At 31.5% G+C, this 27,244-nt stretch overlaps 1 protein-coding gene across 1 annotated transcript; it reads right to left on the minus strand.

Moving 5' to 3' along the window:
* Window positions 1-6,044: 6,044 nt before the first annotated feature.
* Window positions 6,045-8,921, minus strand: LOC149567459 (peroxidase 3-like). The gene is made up of 4 exons (XM_089817484.1): window positions 8,671-8,921; window positions 7,539-7,727; window positions 7,145-7,310; window positions 6,045-6,720 (listed from the first exon to the last, which is right to left on the minus strand). The coding sequence occupies exons 1-4, from the start codon at window positions 8,695-8,697 to the stop codon at window positions 6,302-6,304; spliced, it is 801 nt and encodes a 266-aa protein (XP_089673610.1). The 5' UTR covers window positions 8,698-8,921; the 3' UTR covers window positions 6,045-6,301.
* Between the last annotated feature and the right edge of the window lie 18,323 nt (window positions 8,922-27,244).

The raw sequence follows: 27,244 nt of genomic DNA on the forward strand, positions 1-27,244 counted from the left end.
TTGGTGATGATAGTGTGAATGTTGGTGATGGCTGAATTGAAGCAATAAAAAGGATGATTGATGCTCACGAGGATTTCATTAAAGATTTGAAGGCTGAATTTGAAGGATTTAGAAAGCCTATCAAGCAAGGCCTCCCACATTGATGAGTAAGAATAGAGAGATACATGATAAACACCTATGGATCACTCATGGCCAAAATTTGCTTTATAATGCCTTTGCTGCTACCCAAATCGACAATTTTGAACAAAAGAGAGCAATGAAGCATATGGAGCAGGTTTTTGAGCTGGAGGTTCTGATCCAAAACATCATGGAAGATGTAGATATATGTGCATCACTCGAGTACCTCAATCATGTGGAATATTTCTAAAGGATTAATTTCTCCATATCTCTTTATTTTTTTATAACAAACTTGCCAAATAATTTCATATGCTTATGTTAAGTTCCATTAGTTATAACTTATGTTTTATGAAGGGTTACATCCTTTTCATTTTGTAACTAATTCTGCTCTTATAAATAGAGGAATGTAGGAAACTAGAAAAATGACTCTCTTTTATATAAACAACAAATATACAAAAAGTGTAAATCAATTGATTACATTTTTTGGAGCAATACAAAGATCATGCTTTCAGTTTCTTCAATTCTTGATGACCTTATTTTTATTTTGGCTAAGTTTCTTGTGATAAAATATTTTATAGGAGTTTCTTGGTCATAAATGTGTGTGTGTGTGTGTGTGTGTGTGTGTGTGTGTGTGTATTGTTGATTTATATATTTATGTGACAATTTATATGAGTTTCTTTATCTTAAATCTACATATGTATATGTTTTGTTGCTTAAGATTTATATAGCAGAAACATACTACCACAAACACTAAAAGAACATTTTCTTGAACATGTGAGGCTAATTAAATTGTTCAAAAACTTAAGCCAAAAAATTTTATATATAGAATCTAGATTTATCAAGTTATCAACAATTATTCACATCAATTCAAATGAAGGTTGCATTTTGGTAATACAATAATAAAAATCATGAACTAGATAGTTTTTAAATTTGTAATTGTAATATGAATGAATGTGCAAGAAGTAGAGAAGAACTATAAATAATGGTTTAAAATGAATGTTAAATCACTTCATGGCTCATCGACTTAGTCTGAGATGTGATGCTCCATATCCCAAATTGACTCCAAATCTTGAAACTGGCTACTACTAACAAGTTCCTCTTCATTCTGATTTAGTTATTGGAAACCAAAAAAATCCTCATCTTCATTCTGACTCTGAGACCTTGATATCCATCATTTTTTCTCAAAATTAGCAATAAGACAACCAACTTTTTAAGTGTTGCAAAGCCCTCATCTTTTGTGCATGGAATTCCACATTGCCAGTGTCCTATCATAAGGAAAATCTCTAACATTGTACTAAGTTACAAACAACCTCAAGAAAGTTTCTAATTTTTTTCTAGTTTGTTTATGATCTTTGATTTCAAAAACCCCAAAGCACAAAAAATTCTCTTATCATTGTTTGACATAGATCGAAAAGTTTGAAATAATCTAGTATTGAATTACTGACTCATCCTTTCTCAAAGCCTTGTTATTGAACTAGGATCAAATGGACTCTTGAAGTTTTCCATCTTCTATTTCATACAATACAAATTGTTTACATTTTTTACTAAGGTTATTTGTAATTAAAATTCCTTGTATTGGCTTAGCATTGCAATGCACATCTTTTGAAAAATGTGTTATCAATTCCTCAAGCTTTTCATGAGACAACTTTGCATCATTTGGAGTATCTCTGAAGTGTTTCCAAAATTGAGGAAACACATAACCCATGGCTTCAAAAATTTCTTCCCAAGGTAACCTTTCATGAATCTCACTTGAAAGTTGGTAGGAAATAGACTTCACATTTTCACTAACAGATTTAGCAATCTTGTCAAAATTTTCCTTTCTCATTGGTAATACTATACCTTGCTTTCTTATCTTACATTGGTGCATTGGTATTTGAAATCCTTTCACAAAAACACATAGGTCATTCTTTGCATTAAATCCTAAAAAATTCTCAATGTGATTCAAATTTGTAATTAGTTCTCGCACTTGGAAAAAAATGGGCTATGAAATGTGAGATTTGAATATAGAACATCCAGGGTCAAGCATGTCCTTTTACATAAATCACTATACTCATGAATATACATAGTTTTGTCTTGGTCTTCCTTAATAAGTTTATTCATTAAATCCAGCATGGGGAGAATACTAGCTAAGGTTAACAAGCTCTCTATATCACTTAACTTTTTTAACAGACCAGGATCTTTGTGTACTGTGAGGCATTGCTTATATATTACTCCAATCAAGGATTGGTATTCTATTAGAAATCATTCTTCTAGTCCATACAAAGAGATCCATTTGGTCTTAATATCCTTGAGAAGCTTGTTTCCTATTGTTACTTCCTCCAAAAAAATATAAAATTCTACAAAATATATAGGATTTCTAGAGAACTAGGAGTGGAGCTCACGGGTTAAATCTTCAACTTTTGACACTATAGGAAAATTTCTTACAATCTTATATGTTAAATTAATTCAGTGGGCCATGTAGTGTATGCAAAAGAGGTAAGGTGAAATACTATTCTTTAATCTTGCACAAAGATCGGATCCTTTTCCCTTGCATTACTGCAACTCCAACACACACTAACTTCTTGGTAATTGTCAAGTCATCCATATCATAAATTTCATTCAAATCTTTCTTAACTTCTAAATATAAATTTATACAATTGAATTAGCCCTCATTTTATGAACACATAGTAGATGAGCTCAATAGACATGTTCTTTTATAGTATAGACATGCATACATATCCAAGAAGTGTTATCTATCATAGTACTGACTTCATTTATGAATAATGAAATGAATTTGGATTGTTTTACTCTCCTATAAATTTTTCTTTACTACCTTAACAAGATAGTTTTCCATTTCCCATCCACCACTTGTTGACCAATGTGACGTAAGATAGTGAGGAGCTCTCAAAAAAGGATAGTAAATTAGCATATTCATAGAAGTCTCTCATAGGACAACCTCTAGATATAATATGAAAATAAAACTCATCTAAATGGTCTTTTCCAGGTTTGCATCAATGGTTTCATGTTGAAGCCCAACCTTGATTGGATTTCCACCACTACTAGTACCAATTATTGCCATTCTCTTGCTATACTCTTCATATTCTATAACATACTTATATGAAGACATTCTTCCTTTGATTTCCATCTCACTATTGATATTTCCTTTCTATCTATGGCTTTTTTCATAAATCTTACCAATATGCTTTTCTACAGTGTCAAGCTTAAGCTATAACTTCTTCTCTCTTAAAGTTTTCTAGGTACAAATTGTACACCTGCATAGACTATTGTTTGTGCATTATTGATTGGGACCAGTTCAATGAACTAGTACTTTTTTACCTCGTAAAACTTCAAATTCCTTTTCATTTCCCACTTTTGCCTCATTTTAATATTCCTTTTTCTTCTCTTTGTACCAACCTTATTATTGTCTTCCATCTTAGTATTTTCATCCAACTAATTTTTTTAATTTTCTTTCCCCTACAACATATTCTGTTGTTCTAGCATTGTTATCCTCATTTGATGCATTTTGATCTAACTCAATGACAACCTAAGATTGTGGTGGTGATGAGCTACTATGATTAGCTTATGCACATGTAGTTCCACAAGTTGATGGACCAGAAACATTGTCAATTCCAAAGAAAACCATTATGGTAGTATCTCTAAGTTTTGGGCCTTTTGATGGACTCCAAATCCCTTCACTGCCCTAGGGAGTCTTACCCTTGTCAACATGTAGCCTTCCACTCACAATCACTTCACTACCTTGAGACTAAGTAGTATTAGTCTAGGACTCACCCTCCTCTAACATACCAATCCCTTCACAACCCTAAAGAGGATTGCCCTTGTCTAACCTCTCACTAGGAATTAAAATCATTAGCAATACAATGGTCTACACTCTAGAATCAAGTTATGAATGTATGTTATTTTGTAGAACATTAATCTCATAAATTGATGAATGGGCTACACATATTTGGAAGATTGTGATTAGAAAATGAATAATGATGGTTATGTCCTACCATTTCATATGTCAATAAGCTTTGCATTCAACAATGAAGACATAATTCATGACTCATGACGATAATATTCAAGGCTCAAACAGTGGTTCATAATCGAAGAAATTATTGCCTACCTTGGTCCTTTACACTTTCTTTGGAATTTTAATTGTTGTATAATGTGTTACAGGATTGTAAAATTCCAAATCAAGATGCCAATGTAGACTTGCAGAGCTCCAAAAAAATTGTGATGGGATACAAAAAGACTAACAAATCTGAGAGTGCATGTAGTGTTTAGAATTGGAATCTATATCAAATTGATTAATGCAATAATGAAATCACTTTCCCTTTTATGAATTTTTGTGAAATGTGCCCACGCCAACAATTTGGAATCAATAACTATAGGTGAAATGGGCGGACACACTAGGTAATCAGAACTTAATGATAATGGGCAAAATTGACGAAGTCATGTGGAATCAAATGTAATACTAGTTGGCAAAATTGGAGGCAATTACAATAACCAAGTCAACCAAACTCAAGGCAAATACAATGAGCAATGACATGAAAGGAAAACAATTATTAGCAATATATTGCCCATAATACCTGATTATCACCATAATTATGGATGCTTTGGCTACCACAAAATGGCTTCATATTCATTAATTTCAACCTCGGGAAATCCCAAAATTCACCAAAAGGTGAATATTCGCCACTAAAATACACCTTGATTGGATGCCTTTGGGTGTTATATTTTGTAGCTAATATTTCATAAATAAATAAAATATTTAGGGTTGAGTTTCATTTATTTAACTTTTATTTTCGTTCAACCTTAGTCCATTCCTATATGAAAGTCTACTACACTTCATTACTATTCATTTATCATGTTTACAATTTCACCCACATATATGTACATAATCTCCACCTTGAGCTTTACACTTCATGTCCTAGGTGATTCGTATGATCCATACCTCATGCTAAAAAATATTAGAAACTCGCACCTTTTTGACTCAATGTTAAGGTGACTTTGTATGTGTTTACACAATCTAATTATATCTCTCAATATTTAAAAACATTCTATGTTACTTATAGAAAGAATTGAAGATCATAATTTTGACTCATCTTAGTAATAATTTGACTTGGAATACTAAAAAGCTATAATCTACAACAACAACAAAAAACATCTAGGACATACATGTGTGAGCACTTTGTTTTCAATATTTGTTTACAAATTTAAAACTAATCAAATCAAGGGTGTTGACCTAGAAGAACAAGAACCTTGCAATTAACCAATCTTTAGTAAAATATTTTTTTGGAATACCATCAATCCTTATAGATCGATAGACACTCACAAATTAAGTGGAAAAAGTTCACAACCAACCAATTCAAATATGTATAGAAAGTCAAATCCACAACCCCCAAAATTGAACTTACAAAACACACGTAAATGATCCATAACCCCCAAAATTGAACTTATGAAACACATGTAAATGATCCAATGAATTCAAGGAAGAACCCAATTTAAATTTCATCATTTGCTATCAATATGATTGTAAACAAGTACAATTTTTTACTACAATTTTAAAAAATATTGTAATTTTTATTATTTCTTTAATTACTGTAGTGATTTGTCAAGACTATACATTAAATTTATTAACTATTATACACATTCAAACGATATCCTCCCTACAAATTGCTCACTAAATTTCAAAAAAAAAAAATATAATGATTTTTTTTGAAATTTTCTACATTTGATTTTCATGATCTGTATATTTTTGTGATTGAAAACAAGAAAATTTTTGAGAAAAATTCGCCGTAGTTGATTTTTTGTTGTCTTTAGTACATTTTTTCTGGAAATTAGACAGCTCCCAATTTATTTGCTTCCAATTATCTATCAGATTGTCAGAAACATCTCAATTGAAGGTAGCACAATGCTTTCAGTTTTTTTTCGGAAACAAAGCATCGTCCGATCAAAATTCATGGCTCCATCTTTACTATCCATTTATTTCTTAAAATCTGGTCGCTGACTCATGTAAAAAGAGTAACCAGAGAAAAATCCAACACAACCAAATTTGTGTGTACAACAGCTGCTGCTGAGACATATAAATTAATGTCAACCTTTGAAACAGATTGGTTTGATGAACATATCCCTCAAGCAACCACGAAAAATCTTTATTGCAAGCAATACAAGAAGATGAAAGAAGAAATGGGTATGAGAGATTTCAATTCACTAGAGAGCACTGTTTTCTAATCTCTCCTGCAGTGCCGGTGAGAACACCAATCTTTCCCATCTTCTCCATTGATTTTGCAAACTCTCTGAAAAACTCATTCTTGGATTGCAAAAGTTGGTTTTCAATGTATGATTTGGAGGCAGAGTCCGTAAGCAATGAAGCATCTGATTGGAAAAGCCCTCTTCTTTGTTTTACCCTCTGGTCGTAACTCAGGTCAAATAGTTTGGAGCTCCCTGGATCCATTTCAACTATGGTTGTGTTGTCAGCAATGGAGTTGCACTTGTTCTTCTTTAGATTGGCCACATAGTTCTCGTCCATTGATGGATCACTGTCTCCTTTGCCAGTGAAGTTGTAAAGACGGTTACCAAAAGAACCTGGGCCACAATGGGCTATTCCAACCGTATGAGCACCTATGAAAATAAATAAATAAGTCATTAAGGAGAATTAATATGTTATATTAGATGTTTATTGCCATTGTGGATTGAATATTTAAACAATATATTCTTAAATTTCTAGATTTGTTTTCATGGTTCATATGAAATAACATGTTCTTTTGCAAGAGGATCTATTTATTTATGTGATATAAGCTGAGATATTCAGACAAATCAAAATTTAGAATGCCATGATAATGTTTAAACAGTATCTCCTAAGTTTTCAAAATTTAGAATGTGACATGACTGTTAAACAATATTTGCTAGGTTTTCACATTCATATGAAATCACTCTTTTTCAATTTGTTGCTTAAACATATATTTTATTATGAGACATCCACATTAGATGACATTAAGAATCTATTGAACTTAACATGTTTGGTGAGTGAGAGAACTTTCTTGACCTGATAGAAGAACGAGGTCTTTGTTGTTGAGGCCTTTGTTGGCAAAGGAAGTACTCAGCTGAGAGAAGTTGGATTGAGGAGATGGAAGATTTGCCAAGGCTTCTGAGGAATTCGATATGAGTCCATCTCCGCGTCCAGTTGGAACATTCCAATTTGGTCCTCCATGCTTTCGTATACATAACTTTGCATAATTAGATTAAGCTTAACCAAGTTTGCCTCACATCTCAAAATTCTATAATATCCATTGGAACTATTTCTATCTAAACTTAACAAAATAGGACATTCTTCAATAACCAAAAGAGCTTAAATAAATATTAAATTTTTGTATAAAATGTTCAATTAATTAAATAGTCAACTTTGATATATGTACATATATCAAAGATCGTATTCTTACAGCAACCAAATGGGCATCTCGTGCAATCAAAGCAAGAATGTCAGCACAGGAAACAACGCCAGGGCACTGCTTCTCTATGGCAGTCTTGGCTTTGTCTATCAAGCTGAATCCCCTCAATGTCTGATTCGGTATTGCATCCCTCTCAGCTGTTCCATTTGTTGAGTTCAACAGCACCGACCCATCACATCCCTATTGCATAATAAACATGAGTTGGTTAATAATCTTTTGTTTTTTGTTTTTTATATATGAAGAATCACATTCAATTTTTTTTAATCATATTCAATAATCTATACTATCTTCTTTTAAACAATAGATTACATATTAATTTGGATCAAACTCTATAATCTATTATTATAAACATGAGAACATATAAGCAATAAAGAATGAATTGGGGACACATATTTAATAATCCATTGTTATTTATTTATTTTTACAATGAAACATATTAAATTTTTTAATCATATTTAATAATCTATTAAACTATCTTCTTTTTGGTGATTGGATCATAGTCTATGTATCTGATGTCATTCTATTATCTATAATCATCTTCTTCTTGATAATTGATCACACTCAATGTTTCGGATCACATTCTACGATCTATTATTATCTCCTTCACATTGATGGATCACACTCAATGTTTCAGATTACACTCTATGATCTATTATCTTCTTCAGCTTGATAATGGATCACACTCTGATCTTCTTCTTGACAATTGGTCACGCTCAACATTTCTTATCACAGTCTATGATTAATTGTCATCTTCTTCTTTGACAATGGGTCACACTCAGTGCCTTTTTATCGCATTCTATAGTCCATTATTATCTTTTCCTTAATGATTGATTGTATTAGACATATAAAATCAATTTCTATAATCTATTATCGTGCTCTTCTCGATGATGAATCGAACTCAGTGTTTGTTATCACATTCTATGACCTCTTATTATCCTCTCTTGACAATAGAACATCTATGATCTATTATTATCATCTTCATAATAAATCACACTCCATGTTAACTCCACTGTATAATCTACCATTAATAAAATGATAACAATAGATCATAGAATACGATCTAAAACATCAATATAAAAAAATACACAATCTTCAAAAAGAATGAATTGTTTTATATACCAACCCGAACAAAGCAGTCATGGAAATGCATTCTGATAAGAGAAGCAGCCAGTCCTGGGGCCAATGGTATGTTCTTTTTGGCATGATAATAACATCTTTTCAGACCATTCAATCTAATCCCAGTCTTTTAAACTGGAAAGAGATTCCTTGAAGTCGTGAAAGACGCGTTCCATTTACGTTGCATTTACCATGGTACTTTTTCTTAAGATGTTTCCATGCATAAATGAGGGCGTACAGTAGATAAAATGATAGATTTTGTTTTAGTGAAAAAGAAATTTATTCATATAAAGTAAGATAGATAAAGCATTCAACAAAGAAGAAATTTAAACTAATAGATTATAAGCAAATATATATATATATATATATATATATATATATATGGCTGTCAATGAAGGTTCCTTTTTTGGAAAGACGAACATTCCCCAACTTTAAAGCCTAACAATTTCAATCTCACTATCATGTGGTTGGCATGACACCAAGCCACTTTTATGTGACCTATTCTATGAAAAGCATTTCCTACAACTATTCCTCAGTATAATTTGTAGAAGCCCAAAATGCATATAATGGCAACCATACCAACAATCAAACTATTCTTGCTCTCCATTTTCACTGATCCCCCAAGGCTAAGAATGCACTAGTAGAAGAATGGGTACTCTGCTAATTACTAAAGCTCCTGATTTATAAGAAGAAAATCAATATGTGGAACATGAAGGGGCCCTAGAGCCAGCCATTCATGGCCCATGCTAACCACTAGAAGAAAACAAAGGACTACCAACTAAGTATGGAATAATATTGATATAATTTCAGTAACTCTGGTCCTGCAAAAACATGTGCATAAAAGGTGACAATAATTGAAACAAGTCTCAAGACAATGCAATTCAAGCTTGAATAACTAACAACTTAAAATCTATAAAACCCAAAATAGCATTTCACATTTATAGGTAGTGAATAAAGATAGCAAAAATAGTGAAAAACGGGGAGAAGATTGGTTAAATAATCAAAATAAGCCACCTTGGGGGATTGAAATTAATTGCACGGGATATATTCATGATTTTTTTTAATGCTTTGAATCAAAGATCCATCCCAAAGTACTAAAGCTGTCTATTCTAGAACAAAATGAACCCAAGTCCCTTAATTTATTATTCTCAAGTAGTAAAAGGCACCTTGAATTTTACATCATACCTCTAATCTAAGTGTCTTTGCATGTGGCATGACAAGGACCTTTTCTATTCTAACAATCAATTAATATTGTTGAAACTTCATCATTGAACCAGATCAATGAAAATGAATTTTTAACAGTCAAAAGGCATTCTTAAAGCTGAAATGAAAGAAATGGCATCAAACATGTACTTCTAAGTTTTAATGATTGATGTGAAATGGCATCAAAGATATATTTCTAAAGTTTTAATGATTGATGTGTTTTCAAGTTGAATTAGATAGAATACTTTAGATTAGAATTTTAAATCAAATTTTTTTTTTGAATTGTTCTTGACATCTTTTACATTAAAATAAATCAATTTACAGAAAACAAATCTTAAATCTAACATAATTCTTCTCTAAAACAAAAGATAAAACAATAAACTAATATCACAATTAATAAATGACAAAACAGCAAACTCATATAAAAATCTAAAAGGACATTCACAATACGTGTAACAAAACAGCAAAAACAAAATACACCAGCATAACTACATTCCCAATATCAAATAACATTAAAATAACCAAATGATAGACATTAATTTATATAATTTGATCACATTCATGCACAAGTCCAACAATCATATATTATTAACATTTGTGTATATATTTCTGTAGATAAATGTATGTATATATCATATCAGTATTTTGGGTATAAAAGCAAGCAAACAAGCAACTTTACATCAGATCTAACTACGTAATAAAGTACAACTACGTTTAATAATTCAGTTTGCAGCAACTGACTTGGTATTTCATCTTTTCAGGATTGTCATCGTTGGAATTCAACATCAGCATTTAATATGAATTAAACTAATCATCAGATAAAGACTAGTAATTACTGAATCACTTGATTTCCAAGAAAACAGTTAAATGCAAAAGTATAGAGAAAGAATAGAAGCATCCATTTATGGGCCCTAGTGTTTTATTAGTGGTTAGCAAAGCACATGCAAGAAGCATAAATCTAGTTTGCATGGTGGCAGAACAACCTTCACCAACATTGCACGTAAATATGAAAGCAAATCTGTTTTATCTGGTCGTTACTAAACTATTATTTCTCATTTCCAAGTATCTCCAATCACATGGTGGACTATAAACAACAATACCTTGGTCAATAGAATGAATAGGGCATTATTGGATGGTATTGGTATCTTAAGACAAAGGTGGTTGCTTGATAAAACATGGTAGATCTTATTTAATACTGTCATAACCTTATGTTTAAAGAAAACTTTCATTTAATTTTTTAATTGAAAAAGGAAAAAATTTTAAAATAATTTTTAACACTAAGTATATAAGAATAGTTAAATATATATTGCGTCAACATTTTGGAAATGTTAGTTGTAATGCAACTCTACTTTTTCCATTTAAACCACTTGCTTCTATATATATTTAAAACTTAAAGCAAGAATGTGGGAAACCTTATAAAATATATGTTTCTTGGATATGGGTTATGATATGCGATATACATGGGTGTTCTCCTTTAGTGGAAAGTGGGGGATAGCTTTTTCTTGATCCAATGTTGGTACATTATGATTCTTTGCAATCGATCTAGTGGTCTATTTTATTGATATTTGCACTCTTATGTTATTCAGTCGATGAGACTTGTTAAAAATCTCAGTTTGGTTTATTCTTATTTCACATACATTGATGCTTTCAAAAAGTTGGTCAAAATTCTTCACAATTGTTAGCTATTGTCTTTGAATGAACTGTCATAATTGTTTATGATTTGATGTCATATTTCATGTTGATATATTGGTGGTGCTTTCGCAATTTTGGTCACCACCTCTTATTTGTTTATGGACTTGTATGAATTATTATTCTATATGACAAGTTGGTCAAACCTTGTACTTTTTCATGAAAATTATGTCTTATCAATATATAAATTTGACATTTGGATGAGTTGACTAACTCTTTTGTCTTGCATATGTTGCTAGTGTGGCATATGTTGTTGAAAGGTGTGTCCTTACATATGGCATCAGAGCTCTAGGTTCCATTCTAGGGCGTTGAGCTCACTATGCTCACTTGTGACCCTTGGTCACCCAAATAGTATGTCCATTAATGCTTAGTATATGCACATAAGTTTTAGTTCTATATGAGTTGATTGTTGAGCCTCCCAATTGTAGTTACTTCTGATAGGAAAATAAAGGATGTCCCTTGGTTTGAGCTATAGAAGTGAAAATAATCACTTTCAAGGCATTACCTCTTATATGTGTGAGGCTTCTTGATTGTTCTTGATTTCTCTTTAAATTATAAAAGATAGAAATATTTTTGAAGTGTTTGAAAAATTGTGTACCTCATATTTGTGTAGTTGTGTTTCCCAAAAATTGAAATTATGAAATATATTGTGTGGGTGATGCACTTAAAGCTAAATGCCTATTCTTTTTCGTGCCTGACAAAAGAAAGGAGGTAAAACTCTGATTTATTTATGTAGTTAATTGATGATTTACTTTTTGCACTAATGATATGAGTGTCTACCAAAAATTAAGACTTGGCTTGCGATAATCGATAAAATAAGTATTATATTGTTCAAGTGATGCATTTTGCATATGCATTGGTACACACACACACACACACAGATTTTGAATAATGATTTTCCACATATATACTTATTTATTGTTAGCTCTTCAAGTTTTCTATGCTTTCGTGTTGAATGTGTAATAGAAATTTTGATAGAAAATAAATCTTGTCATAGTTTCTAAGGTTATACAAAATGGCAAAGTTTTAAAACATTAGTCTTGCAGGGTTAGAAAAAGTATCATGTGCATTTTGATTCACACTTATGTTAAAAATAGGGATAACTTTAAGAAACCCCCCTTTGAAAAAATGTATAAAATTTTGGCAAATCAAACATTAGTTCAGGGGAAAATAATTGATTTCTATTGGCAAATTAATTTTTTTGAGTAGAAAAAAATTAATTTTATTGGCAACTTTTTCTCAAATGTATGAAAATTCTATAAAATCTCGGTGAATCTTTCATTATTTATGAAAATCATGGACAAAAGTACACATACCTAGCAACCATGATTTTATTATTATTATTATATGGATCCTAATTCATTATATGAATCTATATCCTTAACTTGCAACCTAACTTAAATTTTTACTAAATATTAACTAATATGACATTAATTAAGATAAGAATTGGAAATTGTAGGCGAATATGTATAATTTATGACATGGAAAAAATAGATTGCATTGGCGAATTTATCACTAAAATACAAATACTTATGTATTATTATTGGTGATTAGCCTAAGCATGGTACCCAATTTTTGTAAAGTGTAGGCAACATTACCACCCCAAAAGTGCAAAAAAATTAGCCAAATTTGCAGTCCATGATGAGTGAGATTAGCCAATTAATGAATATTAGCTAGTAAAGTTATCCTTGGTTAAAAACTTAGTGATGGTTCTTTTTTTCCAATTCATGTTACTCTTGTTGGATACAATTGATTAATTGTGTATTGTCTTTGATGTTACACAAATGTCTTATCATTATTAGTCAGTGTATGCTGAGCTGACTCAGGTAGTGAAGACAGTTTTATGTGTCTACCAAGCATTCCTGTTCAGAAGATAGTGTCTACCGAGTTCACTCGAGCGTTGAAGGAAAGTATGCAGAAGATGAGTGTTAACTGAGCTCACTCAGTTAATGAGGAAAAGTTTGATGAAACTAGTGTTAATTGAGCTCACTCAGTTTCCAAAGGATCTTTGCAAGTTTGCTATGTTAACCAAGCTTCTGTTGGTTAACACAAGAAATCATTTTTGAGTTAGTGTCGATTTTCTTGTTTGGGCATATAAAGCTTAATTGATTTATCTATTAGTTCTAGAAAACTAAGATGATGAATATTAAGTTGTATATGAGCCTACTTGATAATATGAAAGATATAAGGTCAAGTTGTGGATTCAATAAGAAGTAAGAAGTTATGAATGTATTGAAGATTTAATGATGAAGAAAGGAAGTGAATTTGAAGGATAAGCATAATATCCTCGTGGAGCAAAAAAGATATATTTGATCAGGAAGGATCAAGTACAAGCTATAACAAAGATCTATAATCAAAAAATTCAGTTGCATTTAGATCAGGTCATCTCATTGTTACTCTCTAACCATTGTAGCAGTGATTTAAATCTCTTAACAGAGTTGGCTTAACAACTATTTGTAAATCCTCTAACAAGGTGGCAGCTCTATTGAATTTTCTTAAGACCTCTAACAAGGCCACTCCTAATAGGGTGATTAAATCCTTTAATAGGGTCACACCTAACACTGTATTTTGTAACCTTTAATAGGGTTGGCTCCTAATAGGGTTGACTTCAGAAGAGTGAAAACAATAACTAGTTGCAATTGGTGGTTTTTCCCAAATTGAGTTTCCACGTTAAGTCTTGGTGTCAAATGTGTTCCTGCTATTTTATTTTATGTGTTTGCAATTAAGTTAAAGAAAGGGTAGTCACATATAACATTTAAAGATTTTCATAATTTGTACTTACCAAGTTACAACATTTTGTGTGTTTACTGAGCATCAACAGTATTCAGTTCTTAGACTTTATTTTGTACAGTCATATAAGGGATCTAGGATTTATTTTAGTAGTAACTGATTCACCCCTCCCCTCTCAGTTACTCCTCTTATATTTCCAACAATTGGTATCAGAGCTTTTGGTGCTTGTAGAGAAGGTTTCAAGGACCTAAGCTAAAGATCAAGATGTCTTACAGAAGAGAGATTCCCAAGCTGAACAGAGATAATTTTGCAGCATGGCAAGGACTTATGAGGTTACATTTGGCTATTATCAATGATTCAGGGTGAAAATATCTTGATGATGAATACAAGACTCCCACTAGAACACTATCAATTGAAGATATTGCTGAAAAGAAGAATCATAACATCATGATGATTGATATCACATCTACTCTTAGTTATGCTAAATTTGATGAAGTCAAAGAATGCAAAACAACTCATGAGATGTGGACCAAACTAAAAGACATATATGGAGGAGATGAAAATGTAAGAAGATCTAAGGCTAAAAGTCTTAGAGGTCATTTTGATTAGATGAAAATGAGAGAAGATGAGAATATTGCAAAATATGTGGAAAGAATCAAAGCAAGTCTAAGTGCAATCAAAGCATCTGGAGGAGACATTGAAGAGAAAAAAATTGTAAGCAAGACACTTAGAACTCTTCTTCTTATTTATGCAATTAGAGTGTCTACTATTCAAGAAATGAGATGTGATCCAAATAATAAAATATCTTTGGATGCTCTAGTTGGAAGATTGACAGCTTTTGAGTTAGATAACTTTGATATCTATGTTCCTAGTTCAAAGGTTATTGAGTCTACTTTTAAAGCTAAACTCTCACTCAAAGAAAAGGGTAAGAAATCAAAGTCCAGTCAAATAGGAAGTGAAGAAGAAGAAATAAAAGAAAGTTCAAACAATGATCTTGAAGTTCTTGAAGCCCTACTTGCAAGAAAGTATTCCAAAGGTAGAGGAAAGTACAAAGGTAAAATTCTTCTGATCTGTTTCTCTTGTGAAGAAGTTGGTCACATTTTTGCAAAGTGTCCAAACAAAGAAATCAAAGATGAAAAGAAAAACAATGATCACAAAGGCAAGTAGGATTTCAAGAACTACAAGAACTACAAGGAAAAAGGTAAGAAATCTTGTTTTATAGCTAAAGATTCTAATAAAAGTGAAAATGAAATGGTATATATATTGCTATAAAAGATGAATCTAATGATGAAGGAAATAAGATGACACTTATCTCTCGTGTTAGAAAAAATGATATATGGATTATTGACAGTGGCTATTCACATCATATGATTGGAGATAAAACAAAATTTGAGCACATGGAATATTATGATGGAGGTAGTGTGAGATTTGGAAATAATGAACCTTGTAACATAAAAGGAAAAGGATGTATTTCATTGAGTAAGGAACTTGTATGTAACAATGCTTATTGGGTTGAAGGACTAAAGCATACTCTACCGAGTCTAGCAGAGTTGAATAACATTGGATTCAAGGTAGAATTCATGAATGGATAGGCCAAACTACTGGATGGAAAAGAAAATTTGGTTGGATCTAGCAAGCAAACAAAAGGTAATCTATTATATCTTGATCTCAGTGAATGTTTATGTTTTATTGCTCAAGTAGAAGAAATCTGGTTATGGCAGAAAAGACTATGTCATGTAAATTTTGATAATCTGGTTAAGATAAGAAAACATAGAAGAGTAAAAGGAATTCCTAGTTTGAAGAAACCTGATATGGGTTTATGCAAAAATTGCCAAATTGGTAAAATGGGAAAGACTAGTTTCAAAAGAAAAAGTTATCAATCAGAAGAAGTCTTAGAAATTGTTCATATAGACTTATGTGGACCTATTAGAATAGAGACTTATAGTGGAGAAATGTTTTTCATTCTTTTTGTTGATAACTACTCTAGAATGATGACTATAATGTATCTAAAATAATAATCAGAAGCCTTTCAAAATTTCAAATGGTATCTGGCAAGAGTAGAAAAAGAAACTGGAAAGAGGTTGAAATGTTTAAGATCAAATAGAGGTGGTGAATTCATCTCCAATGAATTCAATAATTTTTGCATTGAAAGAGGAATTAAAAGACAAGTATTAGCCCTTGGTATACCAGAACAAAATGTTATAGTTGAAAGAAGAAATAGATCCATCATAGATTGTGCAAGAACTCTGATGATTGAAAAGAATGTTACAATCAAATATTGGAAGGAAGCTATCAACACTGCAATTCATACCTTAAACATAGTACAGTTGAACAAAGATTAAAAAAAAACTCCTTATCAACTATGGTATGGCTACAAACCTAATGTAAGTTACTTAAAAGTATTTGGCAGAAAATGTTATATCTTGATCCCGAGTCCTCTAATGAAGACATTGTTGTAGAGGTAAGTGATGAAGAGGAGGATCAACCTAAAAGTTTAGAGTGGGCTTAGCAATGGACCAAGAAGTAGAAAATGGTGGAAATTCCACAAAAGGCTCAATAGAAAGCCTTAATCTTACCAAGGGGTAACCAATATTTTGATGATGTATGGAGAAACTATCTAATAGCTCAAGCCACTAAATATGAGCAAAGGGCTAAGAAATTTCAGCTATAGGCTTAAATGATTTATGATAGGATCATTGAAGCCAATGAGTTTATAAGTGCTGAGAATTTTATCAAAACTGAAGAATTCAATAGCTTCTTGTTTAAGCTAAAACAAAATGAATTATCTCTATAGATGAAACTAGGTGACTCTGATGAGGTAGTTTTTGAATTGGTACAAAGGCTACAAGAGTATAATCTTACTACTAAGGCCCTCACTCTGGAAGAAGCCAGGGAGAAAACAAAAATGAATAGAATGATTGTATTCCCTAGATGGGATATCAAATATTCATTTTTGCTAGATCAGATGAGGAGGCAAGATAAGACAATCTCATTTGAAGATGAGAATGAACTAGGAGAGTTGAGAGGGTCTGGGTATAACATTGATGCCCAGACCATGACAATATGGAGTTTAGCTCCAGAGCATCAAAAGCCCACTCTCATGGAGATCAAAGAATCCCCTAGGGGGAATATCATATTTTGGAATGTGCATTCTACATCTAGTAGCCAAATTTATGGAATGAAAAATTCAGTAGTGCTGTTGGGAAATAATAGGACTAATGTCCTAGAGGAACAACTAGAAAAGGCCCATGAGAGGTAAATCCAAACCAGGAGGTGCTATGAAGAAGAAATGAAGAAAACTTATGTCATGGAGCAAAACAATCTCAAGTTAGCAACTGAGGTAGTAGCATTAAAAAATATTGTCAGATCTACTAGAGACAAAGGGCTATGCATCTAAGATGGAAGATACATCAGGTCAAGCTATGATAGTGGATGAAGAAGAGATGGAGTCTAGCAAAGAGATTGAAATCAGAACCATCAAAAATTTGTTGATCCACAAGATAAATTCTTTGAAGGTTATTTCACAAAATGTGCATAGAAACTACATTGTTCTACAAGGGGCAAGATATAAGTATTTTGAGGCAATCACCTTGTTATCTCCTTTGTTCACTACATGGGGCCCTTACTCCCAATTCTTTTATAATCTTGTACCAATGCTGACATAGAAGAAGGACTTGCTAAAGGCAATGATTATCATTCCAGAAAAATGATTAATAAGGCAAGAGAATTGAATGGACTCTTTGTGGGCCAGATGAAGTTGATTTATAACAAGATGAAAGCAATTGCCACAGGAATAACAAATTTTATACCCACCGTTTTGGATCATGATGGAGGAATCAAGGAATGGCTAGAATGGTCACCTTCCTTTGATAAAATCTTGAATCACTCTAGATTTTTGGCATACTGCAATGGAGAAGTTGATATTGTAGTAGTATATGATTTAATAAATGTATTGTACAAACTAGAGTCTGAGATGGGAAAGGTAATGAAAGAGGTTAAGGCTATAACAGATGCAAAGTAACAAATGTCTTGATAATTAAATGGAATAAGGGATTCCACTTGGCCTGATGTGGACATAGAAATAGCCATTTGGGAGGTCATAGCAGAAATAAAGGCTTTAACATCAGGGGACAGTGCTTGAGCGGTTAAAGATGCAACTAAAGGCATAAAAGACAAAATAGACAAGAAAGGCAAGGAAAGTAACATGTAGTTAGAATACAAATAGAATTATACTAAAGACTCCTATAGAAAGTTCCTTTTGCAACTACTTCCCAATGTTTTGTCCGAATACAGAGAATATTTGTAATGTAACAGTATGAAAATATCTTTGTATTTGTTTTTCAAATCAATTTTTAACATCTGTCCTCCCATCTGAAGCTTGTTGCAATCCTTCTATAAAAGGATTTCCAAGATGTGGAGTGAGGATCTGAAGTCTATAGAATTTTAGTGTTTTTTCTATTACAGTCGGTAAGTTTTGTGTCAAATGTATGATGTATTCAATTTTGCAAATCTAAGAATACAATGAATCTTGAATGAAAGGGTTTTTCATGTCTTGAGTTTTATACCAGTAATGTATTGTTTTCAAGGAAAATTAATACAAAGGAAAGTTTTGCACATTTGTGTCTCTAAGTTTTGTCTTCATTTTCCTGTATATGTTATTCTGAGATTGAAATGAACAAGGTTCTTTCAATTTAATATAGATTGGATGAGTTGTATATCTTTTCATTGATTTCTTTTAATTCAAGGAGTTAAGTAAATGCTTTAATAAATTGATAGGGTTTCTAGGTATATGAGAGGGATATCGTAAGAATGAAATTCAGGGTTAACAATTGATAAGTTTAATTGCAAGTCAATTAAATAGGCATAGGGTTCCTGGTTTGACTCTATATATCAATCGATAAGGCATTGATCATTAATTCAAATGCAAGCTGACATAGTCATATGATTGCACAATATAAATTTAAATCAAAATCAATTTTCCATTTCTGTAAGGAAGAACTAAATTGTTGGTCATTCCCTTGTTGTAATAGCTTCATTGGTATTTATAGTTAGCTGTTGTAACATGTAAGTTCATTACAATATCAAGAAGATTTTTTACCATTTATCTTCTATAAGGGATAGGTCTAATGAGAAGAATACTATTGAATAAATATTGAAGAAGAAGTCATCTTAATCCCTAGGTGCACTCGCCTTGGCCCTATAGAGCCTAAAGAGTAGAAAGCCTTCTATGTGCTTTGTTAATGTTGGTCTAGATCTAAGAAAATTTCTGTTGAATATGGGATCTAGCTAGTCCTTAGGCTTTTAGTTATCTTTTACATCTTGGTACATGGTTTATACAATCTATTGTTTGTTTTAAGAAAACACCAACAAAGTTTATCACTTGTTTGCAATCATTTTTCTCAAATATTTCTAATGGAAACAATGGGGTTGACTTGGGATAACCTGACCTTAGTGGACCAAATTCTTCTAAGATATTTAAAAGCATATCCTGATCCTTGAGAGAATTAAACTACCAAATGTTTTAATGAATTGAATTCTATAAATAAGTACTTTCTACCAAGGGAGACCTATATGTTATATGGTGGCCTCACATAACTTATTATTCTTGCGATACTCAAGTTTCATCATGAAATGAATGTAGATTTATATTTTGGGGTGTATTTAGGACTTCAGACATTAAATATGAACCAAAGTATTTATTTATGTACCTTGGTTATTGAATCCTACACAACACTAACATTTATTTTCCATCTTTTTTTCTAAAAGTTGTGTATCTTTATTGACTGCATTTGATTTTCTACAAATGACATTTCAATTTCTTAACTCCGCCTAGCTCATATTTGAATATAGCTTATTGATACCCTTATTGTCTTGCAATTAACTTAATTAGCTTAGATTTATCTTAAATAAATTTATAGAGACTACATTTCCTTAACAACTACCACATTAGAAAAATTCCATATAATGTGGAAAAGTTCGAATTGAAAATTCAAAGTTTTTTTTGAATCGATAAGAGGCTAAAGACAAGATTAATTATTATTATTGTTATTATGTTTTCAGCTCAGTTAGACTCAAACCCAAGACCTCCCACATAAGAGGCTCACAATTAACCATTGTGTTGTAACCTCTTACCTAAAAATCAAAGTCTACTAGTCCATACGTCATTCAAACAAAATATTGATATTTAGATGCAATAAGAGTATACAATTCGACTAATTATTGATTAACAAAATTATTTACAAAATATGTCATCACAGGCTTATAAGTCAGATATAATGTCAACCAGTTGTTGAAACATGAAAGAGTTCATCATAAGAAAGAATTATCGAAGTACATAAAGAATTCGACCAAACTGTCGAGTGGAAAAGTCATCAAATGAAAATATATGATAAGTAAACACCAAGGACCATCATAGATAATGTCAACCTGCATGTTGAACATAGTCCCATGAGTACATCATGAAATTTTTATCGAGTATATTATAATCATTAACTTTATATCATATTATTTAAATTTGGTTTATACTACACTTGGCATTATGCTTGTTAATTTTCAATGTCATCATCACATGTTTTTCTTTGTATCTCTTTTAATAATTATGCACAATTTAAGAGCACTACTTAGAAGATATTAAAACCAACCAACCAAGATGTTATTAGACAATCTATGAATATAAATAGATATTTAGAAAGAGTAAGAAAAAGAAATAATAAGAGAGATATAATAGAAACAACTATAAAATGTGATATTGTCATATCTTAATAAAATTATTAAAAAAGAGAAAGAATGAAGAAAAACATAAATAACTACTAAAACAAAATAACACAAATAGACTATGAAAATAACATAAATTAAAAAAGTACAAAAAGAATAGAAATTCTCTTTTACAAAGATTTAGTCATTCATTTCTATGAATATTGGTGATGACAGTGTGAATGTTGGTGATGGCTGAATTGAAGCAATAAAAAGGATGATTGATGCTCACGAGGATTTCATAAAAGATTTGAAGGCTGAATTTGAAGGATTTAGAAAGCCTATCAAGCAAGGCCTCCCACATTGATGAGTAAGAATAGAGAGATACATGATAGACACCTATGGATCACTAAGGGCCAACAGTTTCTTGATAATGCCTTTGCTACTACCCAAACCAACAATTTTGAACAAAAGAGAGCAATGGAGCAGTTTGTTGTGCTGGAGGTTCTGATCCAAAAGATTGTGGAAGATGCAAATATGTGTGCATCACTCGAGTACCTTTAGCATGTGGCTGAGTGTGCAATATTTCTAGAGGATTAATTTCTCCATATCTCCATTTTTTTTATAACAAACTTGCCAAATAATTTCATATGCTTATGTTAAGTTCCATTAGTTATAACTTATGTTTTCTGAAGGGTTGCATCCTTTTCATTTTGTAACTAATTCCGCTCTTATAAATAGAGGAATGTAGGAAACTAGAAAAAGGACTCTCTTTTATATAAACAGCAAATACACAAAAAGTGTAAATCAATTGATTACATTTTTTGGAGCAATACAAAGATCATGCTTTCAGTTTCTTCAATTCCTGATGACCTTATTTTCATTTTGGCTAAGTTTCTTGTGATAAAATATTCTATAGGGGTTTCTTGATCATAAATTTGTGTGTGTGTGTGTGTGTGTGTGTGTGTGTGTGTGTGTGTATTGTTGATTTATATTTATGTGATAGTTTATATGAGTTTCTTTATCTTAAATCTGCATATGTATATGTTTTGTTGCTTAAGCTTTATGTGATAGAAACATACTACCAAAAACACTAAAAGAACATTTTCTTGAACATGTGAGGCTAATTAAATTGTTCAAAAACTTAAGCCAAAAAAATTTATATATAGAATCTAGATTTATCAAGTTATCAACAATTATTCACATCAATTCAAACGAAGGTTGCATTTGGTAATACAATAATAAAAATCATGAACTATAGTTTTTTAATTTGTAATTGTAATATGAATGAATTTGCAAGAAGTAGAGAAGAACCATAAATAATGGTTTAAAATGAATGCTAAATTACCTCATAGTTCATCGACTTAGTTTGAGATGTGATGCTCCATATACCAAATCGACTCCAGATCTTGAAACTAGCTACTACTAACAAGTTCCTCTTCATTCTGATTCAAGTATGGAAAACCAAAAAAATTGTCACCTTCATTCTAACTTTGAGACCAAGATCCATCATTTTTTCTCAAAATTAGCAATAGGACAACCAGTTTTTTAAGTGTTGCAAAGCCCTCGTCTTTCGCACATGGAATTCCAAATTGCCAGTGTCCTATCATAAGGAAAATCTCTAACATTGTATTGAGTTACAAACAACCTCAAGAAAGTTTCCAATTTTTTTTCTAGTTTGTTTATGATCTTTGATTTCAAAAACCCCAATGCACTGAAAATACTCTCATCGTCTACCAACCCCAATATCATTGTTTGACATAGATCAAAAAGTTTGAAATATTCTAGTATTGAATTACACAATACTTCACTCTGACTCATCCTTTTCTAGAGCCTTGTTATTGAACTAGGATCAAATGGATTCTTGAAGTTTTCCATCTTCTGTTTCATACACAATGCAAATTGTTTACATTTTTTACTAAGGTTATTTGAATCTAAAATTCCTTGTATTCCTCAAGCTTTTTATGAGACAACTTTGCATCATTTGGAGTATCTCTGAAGTGTTTCCAAAATTGAGGAAACACATAACCCATGGCTTCAAAAATTTCTTCCCGAGGTAATCTTTCATGATTCTCACTTGAAAGTTGGTAGGAAATAGACTTCACATTTTCAGTAACAAATTTAACAATATTGTCAAAATCTTCCTTTCTCATTGGTAGTACTCTACCTTGCTTTCTTGTCTTACATTGGTGCATTGGTATTTGAAATCCTTTCACAAACACACATAGCTCATTCTTTGCATTAAATCCTAAAAAATTGTCAACATGATTCAAATTTGTAATTAGTTCTCCCACTTGGAAAGAAATGGGCTATGAAATGTGAGATTTGAATATAGAGCATCTGGGGTCAGGCATGTCATTTTACATAAATTACTATGCTCATGAATATAAATAGTTTTGTCTTGGTCTTCCTTAATAATTTTATTCATTAAATCCAACATGGTGAGAAGAATAGCTAAAGTTAACAAGCTCTCTATATCACTTAAATTTTTTAACAGACTAGGATCTTTGTGTACTGTGAGGCGTTGCTCATATATTACTCCAATCAAGGATTGGTATTCTATTAGAACTCATTATTCTAGTCCATAGAAAGAGATCCATCTGGTCTCAGTATCCTTGAGAAGCTTGTTTCCTATTGTTACTCCCTCTGAAAAAAATATAAAATTCTGCAAAATGTTTAGGACTTCTAGAGAACTAGGAGTGGAGCTCACGGGTTAAATCTTCAAATTTTAACACTATAGGAAAATTTCTTACAATATTATATGCTAAATTAATTCAATGGGCCATGCGATGTATGCAAAAGAGGTAAGGTGAAATAAAATTCTTTAATCTTGCACAAAGATCAATCCTTTACCCTTGCATTACTGCAACTCCAACACACACTAACTTCTTGGTAATTGTCAAGTCATCCATATCATAAATTTAATTCAATTTTTTCTTAACTTCTAAATATAAATTTATTCAATTGAATTAGCCCTCATTTTATGAACACATAGTAGATGAGCTCAATGGACATGTTCTTTTATAGTATAGACATGCATACAGACCTAAGAAGTGTTATCTATCATAGTACTAACTTCATTTATGGATAATGAAATGAATTTGGATTGTTTTATGCTCTCCTGTAAATTTTTCTTTACCACCTTAACAAGATAATTTGTCATTTCCCATCCACCACTTGTTGACCAATGTGACATAGGATAGTGAGGAGCTCTCAAAAAAAGATAATAAATTAGTATATTCTTAGAAGTCTCTCATAGGACAACCTCTAGATAGAATATGAAAACAACACTCATTTGAATGGTCTTTTCCAAGTTTGCATCATTGATTGCATGTTGAAGCCCAACTTTGATTGGATTTCCACCACTACTAGTACCAATTATTGCCATTCTCTTGTTAGACTCTTCATATTCTATAACATACTTATATGAAGACATTCTTCCTTTGATTTCCATCTCACTATTGATATTTCCTTATTATCTACTATTTTTTTCATAAACCTTACCAATATGCTTTTCTATAATGTCAAGCTTAAGCTGCAACTTCTTCTCTCTTTTAGTTTTCCAAGTACAAATTGTACACCTACATAGACTATTGTTTGTGCATTATTGATTGGGACCAGTTCAATGAACCAATACTTTGTTACCCTGTAAAACTTCAAATTCCTTTTCATTTCCCACTTCTGCCTCATTTTAATATTCCTTTTTCTTTTCTTTGTACCAACCTAGTTATTGTCTTCCATCATAGCATTTTCATCCAACTATTTTTTTAAAATTTTCTTTCTCCTACAACATATTTTGTTGTTCTAGCATTGTTATCCTCATTTGATGCATTTTGATCTAACTCAATGACAACCCGAGATTATGGTGGCAATGAGCTACTATGATTAGCTTATGTACATGCAGTTGCACAAGTTGATGGCGCAGAAACATTGTCAATTCTAAAGAAAACCATTATGGTAGTATCTCTAAGTTTTGGACCTTTTGATGGACTCCAAATCCCTTCATTTCCCTAGGGAGTCTTACCCTGGTCAACATGTAGCCTTCCACTGACAATCCCTTCACTGCCCTGAGACTGAGTAGTATTAGTCTGGGACTCACCATCCTCTAACATCCCAATCCCTTCACAACCCTGAAGAGAATCACCCTTGTCTAACCTCTCACTAGGAATTAAAATCATTAGCAATACAATGGTCTACACTCTAGAATCAAGTTATGAACGTATGTTATTTTGTAGAACATAAATCTCATAAATTCATAACTGGGCTACACATATTTGAAAGATTGTGATTAGAAAATGAATAATGATGGTTATTTCCTACCATTTCATATGTCAATAAGCTTTGTATTCAACAATGGAAACATAATTCATCACTCATGACGATAATATTCAAGGCTCAAATAGTGGTTCATAACCGGAGAAATTATTGCCTACCTTGGTCCTTTACAGTTTCTTTGGAATTTTAATTGTTGTGTAATGTGTTGCAGGATTGTAAAATTCCAAATCAAGATGCCAATGTAGACTTGTAAAGCTCCAAAAAAATTGTGATGGGATACAAAAAGACTAAGAAATTAGAGAGTGCATGTAGTGTTTAGAATTGGAATCTATATCAAATTGATTAATCCAATAATGAAATCACTTTCCCTTTTTTGAATTTTGGTGAAATGTGCCCACTCTAGAAATTTGGAATCAATAACCATAGGTGAAATGGACGGACACACTAGGAAATTAGAACTTAATGATAGTGGGCAAAATTGACGGAGTCATGTGGAATCAAATGTAATACAAGTTGGTGAAATTGGAGGCAATTACAATAACCAAGTCAACCAAATTCAAGGCAAATACAATGAGCAATGACATGAAAGGAAAACAATGATTAGCAATATATTGCCCATAATACCTAATCATCACCATAATTATGGATGATTTGGCTACCACAACATGGCTTCATATTTGTTAATTTCAACCTTGGGAAATTCCAAAATTCACCAAAAGGTGAATATTCGCCACTAAAATACACCCTGATTGGATGTCTTTGAGTGTTATATTTTGTAGCTAATATTTCATAAATAAATAAAATATTTAGGGTTGAGTTTCATTTATTTAACTTTTATTTTTGCTCAACCTTAGTCCATCCCTATATGAAAGTCTACTACACTTCATTACTATTCATTTATCATGTTTGCACTTTCACCCACATATATGTACATAATCTCCACCTTGAGCTTTACACTTCATGTCCTAGGTGATTCATATGATCCATACCTCATGCTAAAAAATATTAAAAACTCTCACCTTTTTCACTCAATGTTAAGGTGACTTTGTATGTGTTTACACAATCTAATTATATGTCTTGGTATTTAAAAACATTCTATGATACTTATAGAAAGAATTGAAGATCATAATTTTGACTCATCTTAGTAATAATTTGACTTGGAACATTAAAAAGCTATAATCTACAACAACAACAAAAACATCTAGGACAACAAAAACAGCTAGAAAAGCTATAAGCTATAATATTGTTTTCAATATTTGTTTACAACTTTAAAACTAATCAAATAAAGGGTGTTGACCTAGAAGAACAAGAACCTTGCTATTAATCAATCTTTAGTAAAATATTTTTTTGGAATACCATCAATCCTTATAGATCAATAGACACTCACAAGTTAAGTGGAAAAAGTTCACAACCAACCAATTCAAATATGTATAGAAAGTCAAATCCACAACCCCCAAAATTGAACTTCTGAAACACATGTAAATGATCCATAACTCCCAAAATTGAACTTATGAAACACGTAAATGATCCAATGAGTTCAAGGAAGAACCCAATTTAAATTTCATCATTTGCTATCAATATGACTGTAAACAAGTACAATTTTTTACTACAATTTTAAAAAATATTGTAATTTTTATTTGTTATTTAATTATTGTAGTAATTTGTCAAGACTATACATTAAATTTATTAACTATTATACACATTCAAACTTAATTTTAATTAAAACATACAATTTATTGGAGGTCGCTATCTTACTTACAAATTGCACACTAAATTTCAAAAAAATGAAAATACAATGATTTGTTTGAAATTTTCTACATTTGATTTTCATCATCTTATATTTTTGTGATCGAAAACAACAAAATTTTTGAGAAAAATTTGCTATATTTCCGTGAATGTGAAAAAGAATCATGTTTGATTTTTTTTGTCTTTAGTGCATTTTGTATGGAGATTAGACAGCTCCTCCAATTATCTAATTATCTATTGTCAGA

Source organism: Cupressus sempervirens, chromosome 3 (assembly GCF_028749045.1).
Source record: "Cupressus sempervirens isolate cs-2001-9-10 chromosome 3, ASM2874904v1, whole genome shotgun sequence".
NCBI lineage: Eukaryota > Viridiplantae > Streptophyta > Pinopsida > Cupressales > Cupressaceae > Cupressus > Cupressus sempervirens.